This window comes from Staurois parvus, unplaced genomic scaffold (assembly GCF_062004578.1).
Source record: "Staurois parvus isolate SC_StPar_1 unplaced genomic scaffold, SC_StPar_1.0 ptg001192l, whole genome shotgun sequence".
NCBI classification, from domain to species: Eukaryota; Metazoa; Chordata; class Amphibia; order Anura; family Ranidae; genus Staurois; species Staurois parvus.
Window position 1 is genome coordinate 2,978,059 of NW_028318988.1, and position 6,890 is coordinate 2,984,948.

The 6,890-nt window shown below is 39.5% G+C and overlaps 1 protein-coding gene across 1 annotated transcript; it reads left to right on the forward strand.

Moving 5' to 3' along the window:
- Positions 1 to 1,574: 1,574 nt before the first annotated feature.
- On the forward strand, positions 1,575 to 2,399 carry LOC149438424 (olfactory receptor 52N5-like). The gene has a single exon (XM_089659941.1). The coding sequence runs from the start codon at positions 1,575 to 1,577 to the stop codon at positions 2,397 to 2,399; it is 825 nt and encodes a 274-aa protein (XP_089516067.1).
- The last annotated feature ends 4,491 nt before the right edge of the window (positions 2,400 to 6,890 follow it).

A 6,890-nucleotide genomic window follows, 5' to 3' on the forward strand; every position in this document is an offset into this window, starting at 1 on the left:
TCATATCCCCCTTATGTATTATACATGGAGATCATATCCCCCCTTATGTATTATACATGGAGATCATATCCCCCCTTATGTATTATACATGGAGATCATACCCCCCCATTATGTATTATACATGGAGAACATATCCCCCTTATGTATTATACATGGTGATCATATCCCCCCTGATGTATTATACATGGAGATCATATCCCCCCTTATGTATTATACATGGAGATCATATCCCCCCTTATATATTATACATGGAGATCATATCCCCCCTTATGTATTATACATGGAGATCATATCCCCCCTTATGTATTATACATGGAGATCATATCCCCCCTTATGTATTATACATGGAGATCATATCCCCCCTTATGTATTTTACATGGAGATCATATCCCCCCCTTATGTATTATACATGGAGATCATATCCCCCTTATGTATTATACATGGAGATCATATCCCCCTTATGTATTATACATGGAGATCATATCCCCCTTATGTATTATACATGGTGATCATATCCCCTCTTATGTATTATACATGGTGATCATATCCCCCCTTATGTATTACACATGGAGATCATATCCCCCCTCATGTATTATACATGGAGAACATATCCCCCCCCTTATGTATTATACATGGAGATCATATCCCCCCCTAATCTCCTATTCTCAAGAGAGAATAAATTCATTCCTCTAATCTTTCCTCATAGCTGATCTCCTCCATAATACTGGATGAACAAATATTCTGATGAACTAGTATATCTCAGATGACCTTCTGTCACTCAGTGAATGGTCCAGTAGGTGAAAAAAATACTGAAAACGCATTTGTGTGATTTTATTGTTCCGCTAAAAATCCAGTGCAAAGTTTATTGCTGTGACTAGTCCTTTAAAACGCATTATTTACGTATTAACAGAATTTCATTAAGGAAAAACTGAACCCCCCTCACTAATTCTGACGACTCATTTCATAAACACTACGGTCAGCATTGGATCATTTTAACCAACTCACTTTGAATTCAGTTTTTTGAACTCCTCTTTAGGTTGTAAATAATCCTGTGTGTACCATCATTTTTTTTTGGATTCATTAAGAGTTAATTAAGCTACTCTAACTCATTAATTTTTCTTTCTCACTAATGAGGCAGAGAGCAGTTGTTACAGCTTGTGGTCCCATCGGAATGACATTTCTGCATTTTCTGCAAACGATCCCTGAAGTCCTTCTCAGTGTGCTCCTCCACAGGGCAAATCCCAACCAGGGATACAGTCCTACAATAGCTATATAAACTCGTCTAGGCAGGAATGCATCACTCGGCAGGTCTACTCGAGAGAAAAAAATGCATGAAGACTGATCATGCAAGGCCAATATACATTAGGGTATTTTTTACTTGTTTACATGATGTTCAGATCTTTTTAGAAATGTCACTATCTGGCCTTTTGGGAGGCAATAAATATTAAGCCATGATTTCATCAGAGAAAAACTCTTCAACATTGATCACCCATTTTGTTCTTGTGGGACTTATTGAGATGGAATCATTTAGATACCTGTATGCTCTTCTTGCCTTTGCTTTATATGTTACCACCATGTTAGTATGTTTAATGATTGTCTACATAATTCAGGTAGAAGAAAGCTTGCACGAACCTATGTATTTCTTTATATGTCACCTGGTTGTCAACGTCATGTTTGGAAGTTCTGCTTTCCTGCCCAAACTTTTCGTAGATTTGTTGACTGACTGTTCGACCATCTCTCTGTCCCCATGTCTCTCCCAGGCCTTCTTTGTCCAAGGTTATGGTTCTGTCGAAATTTTTGCCTTTACAGCTATAGCATACGATCGTTTTTTGGCTGTAGGACACCCTCTGAGATATCATTCTCTCATGACGAGCCTGACGTGTGTTAAAGTGATCATTGGAATATGGATTTTTGTCGTAATGGGAATCGCTGTGGGGGTTTTACTAACGGCAAGACTAGACTTTTGTGCGATTGACATCAACAGTGTCTATTGTGAGAGCATGTCCCTTCAACGGTTGGCTTGTGGAGACATAACCATCAACCTTATCTATGGAACCACTTATACCTTGTTCTTTGTGATTGGCTGCATGCTTGGAATCATTTACTGTTACATAAGGACGGTTCTCATTTGCCTCAAGCTTTCTGCGGAAGCTTCTCAGAAAGCTATGTATACTCTGGTGACTCATGTAATGGCCTTTTCCATTTTCATGGTTGGAACAATGTTTGTTACATTTAGGTACAGGTTAAACAGTGGTTCACTTTCGAACGTTGCTCATGTTGCCATCTGTGTGACCGGTTTGAGTTCCTCCATTACTCTAAACCCTCTGATTTATGGGATAAGGACTGAAGCTCTTAGAGTCAAAATTGTGCAAAAGTTGCATACATTTTGGAGCAAATAATAATAATAAAAAAACAAAACAGGGACAATAGATTTACGATCTGTATTATAGTTAATCACCACGTTGATTTTTCAAGCAGTATAATAAGTTTTATTGTTTTCCTCATTTCACTACTTCAAGTCCGGACACTTTCACCCCCTTCCTGTCCAGGCCAATTTTCTAAAACAGGTGTCTATATGGATGTTTTAGGTAGGATTTAAAAAAAAAAAAGGTTTTATAGTTCATTTTATTTATATTTAGTATCCATTTCTGTTAAGTTGCACCAAGGATCAGGTCCATCAAACCTTCCATACCAGACACAAGCCTGGTCAGTTTAGTAGGGGGGCCCAGTGTCCCCCTGCTGCTGTCAGTCATCGACACTGAGCTACACCCTTCTGATTGTACATCACATTATATCACAAACCAACATGTAAACAGTGCAACAACCCACCTAAATGCATACAAAATGACTGGATACTTCAGTAGGGGGCCCCATGAGATGTTCCTGGTACCTTTCATAGGCTTTTTTGGGTGTGGTTTGAGTGGGCGGATTGACCATTCGAGCACTTGGGCACTGCCTGAGGGCCCAGGGTCAACAAGGGGCCCCATGAGATGCCCCTGGTACCTTTCATAGGCTTTTTTGGGTGTGGTTTGAGTTTTGGTGAGAACACAGGGGCCTCATGATCCCCTATTGCCCAGGGGGCCCCATGAGTTGTCAGCCCACCCCTGCTCAGATTGTAATGTGCCATTATTAGTATCTATATGGACATTTTAGGTAGGATTTAAAAAAAAAAATGTTTTATACTTCATTTTATTTATATTTAGTATCCATTTCAGTTACGTTGCACCAAGGATCAGGTCCATCAAACCTTCCATACCAGACACAGGCCTGGTCAGTTTAGTAGGGGGGCCCAGTGTCCCCCTGCTGCTGTCAGTCATCCACTCTAAGCTACACCCCTCTGATTGTACATCACATTATATCACAAACCAACATGTAAACAGTGCAACAACCCACCTAAATGGATACAAAATGACTGGATACTTAAGGTAGGTCCTCAAGTTTCATCATTTTGGTAGATTTGAAGTTGATTGTACAGAGATTGTATGCTCAGATTCAGTGGCGGGCTGACCATTCGAGCACTCAGGCACTGCCCGAGGGCCTGGGGCCAGTAGGGGGCCCCATGAGATGCCCCTGGTACCTTTCATAGGCTTTTTTGGGTGTGGTTTGAGTGGGTGGACTGATCATTTGAGCACTTGGGCACTGCCCGAGGGCCCAGGGTCAACAAGGGGCCACTTGAGATGCCCCTGGTACCTTTCATAGGCTTTTTTGGGTGTAGTTTGAGTTTTGGTGAGAACACAGGGGCCCCATGATCCTCTATTGCCCGGGGGGCCCCATGAGTTGTCAGTCCACCCCTGCTCAGATTGCAATGTGCCATTATTAGTATCTACATGGACATTTTAGGTAGGATTTTAAAAAAAAATGTTTTATACTTCATTTTATTTATATTTAGTATCCATTTCAGTTAAGTTGCACCAAGGATCAGGTCCATCAAACCTTCCATACCAGACACAGGCCTGGTCAGTTTAGTAGGGGGGCCCAGTGTCCCCCTGCTGCTGTCAGTCATCCACTCTGAGCTACGCCCTTCTGATTGTACATCACATTATATCACAAACCAACATGTAAGCAGAGCAAAAACCCACCTAACTGGATACAAAATGATTGGATACTTAAGGTAGGTCCTCAAGTTACATAATTGCGGTAGATTTAAAGTTGGGGGACTAAACTTACATAGTTGCTAGGATTGAATAAAGAAACCAGTCCATCCAGTTCAACCTGAGTGTGTGTGTCTCCACTGACACCACCAGCTGTGGAAGGGAGTTCAACATCCTTCCCGCCTTACCCACTTCCAGTCCGGACACTTTCACCCCCTTCCAGTCCAGGCCAATTTTCAGCTTTCAGTGCTGTCGCACTTTGAATGACAATTGCGCCGTCATGCAACACTGTACCCATATGAATTTTTTAGCATTTTTTTGAGACAGATAAAACTTTATTTTGGTGGTATTTGTTCACCATTGGGATTTGTAATTTTTTCCTATATAAATGAAAAATCCAAAAATGTTGAAAAAATTTGTTTTTCTTATAAAATTTTGAAAATAAATAATCTTTCTTCATAAATCTTGGCCAAAATGTATTCGGTTATCTAAAGTGACACTGTACTACTTGTGGGGGGTGATGAAGATTTTTTTTTTCTTTTTTTGCACTGATTGCTTTTACACCCATAAAGGCTGTAAAAACAATAATTTCTCCTCTCTGACTGCATTCCTGCAACCATTGAGAAATACTCGAAGAGCTGTGATTGGTCACAGCTTGGCACATGGTACAAGGCTACTGTGAATAGCCTTGTACCATGTGACCTCTGTGATCATTCACATATTTCACACGTAGTAAGCAATGGTGTCAGGAAGAGACATCTTGTTTACTACTCTTCATGAGATCACTGATTGGCCAATCAGTGATCACATGAAACGGGACCTCACACAGAGGTCCCGTACAGTGATCTGTGTCCCAGGAAGCACGCACAGGCAATGGACGTGGGGGGACATTTAGAAATGTCCATCCTCATTTGCAGCGCTCCAGTCTGCCCATTTATCTACTTGGGTTACATCTACATCTACAAGTGGTTAACCACTTCCAGTCCGGACACTTTTACCCCCTTCCTGTCCAGGGCAATTTTCAGCTTTCAGCGCTATCACACTTTGAATGACAATTGCGCAGTCATGCAACACTGTACCCAAATGAATTTTTTACCATTTTTTTGACACAGATAAAGTTTTATTTTGGTGGTATTTATTCACCGCTGGGATTTTTATTTTTTTTGCTATGTAAATGAAAATGTCCAAAAATTTTGAAAAAAAGTGTTTTTTTTAAATAAAATTTTGCAAATAATATTTCATCATAAATCTTTGCCAAAATTTATTCCGTTATCTTTTTAGTAAAAAAAAATCCAAATTAGTTTATAACCAAAAATTATAATTTTTAAACATTTTTTTTTACATTTTTATTTTTTTTTTATATTATTATTTTTTATTTTTTATTTTACATACTGTCACCCTAGCAGTACAGTGTCACCATGGTGACACTGTACTACTTGTGGGGGGTGATGAAGATTTTTTTTTTTACACTGATTGCTTTTACACCTATATAGGATGTAAAAGCAATCATTTCTCTTTCTCTCTGGCTGCATTCTTGCACTCATTGAGAAGTACTGTGTGAGCTGTGATTGGTCACAGCTTGTCACATGGTACAAGGCTGTTGTGAATAGCCTTGTACCATGTGACCTCTGTGATCATTCACAGATTTCACACGTAGTAAGCAATGATGTCACAAGTGACATCTTGCTTACTACTTTGCATGTGATCACTGATTGGCCAATCAGTGATCACGTGATCGGGACCTCACACAGAGGTCCCGTACAGCGATCGGTGTCCTGCTGTGTCCAGAGGACACTGGATCGCAGTGCCACACGCTCCCAGGGAGCTCGTACAGCCTGAAAGTGCGTGTGCTGTTTATGTACATGGGCCGGATGGGAAGTGGTCAATATTCATAGCCTTAAGGCTCCATGCACAATAGCATTTTTTTAGAAGCTATTATGAGCATTTTTTTTCTGCTCCCTCAAGCTAATAGTGTTATCTTATGTATCCATGCACACTATTTTATGCTAGAAGCGTTTTTCAAGCTTTAGCATGTAAGAGCGGAAAAAAAATGTTTTTTAGAGTTTTTGGGAGCATTTTCCTGGCAGGAAAAAAATGCTAAATGTTTCTAAAATGCTCCAAACAGCTTTTTTCAAGCTTTATTTTTTTTTCTCTTAATGTACTGTAAAAAAGTGAATGCTGCTAAACGCTTCCAAATGCTACAAAAACACTACTACAAGCCAGCACAAAAATTCTATTATCAGCATTTTTCATACAGCGTGTGCATGGAGCCTAAAAGTTTTAACCAATTCAATACCGGGCAATTTTACCCCCTTCCTGCCCAGGCCATTTCAGGTTTCAGCGCTCTCACACTTTGAATGACAATTGCGCGATCATCCAACATTATACCCAAGCTAAAATTTTATCATTTTCTTCACACAACTAGAGCTTTCTTTTGGTGGTATTTAATCACCGCTGGGGTTTTTATTTTTTGCTAAATTAACAAAAAAAACAAACAAACCAAAAATGTTGAAAAAAAACACGTTTTTCTTTGTTTCTGTTATAAAAGTTTGCAAATAAATAATTGTTCTTTATAAATTTAGGTTGAGATGTATTCTGCTACATGTCTTTGGTGAAAATAACCCAAATTAGGATGTATTATTTAGTTTGTAGGAAAGTTATAGAGTTCACAAACTATGGTATAGATCTGAATATTGATCAATCCTGAAGTACTGACAGCCAATCTAATTTCTTGAGGTCCAAGAATGTCAGGACAGTACAGATATCCCCCAAATGTCAGAACAGTACAGATATCCCCCA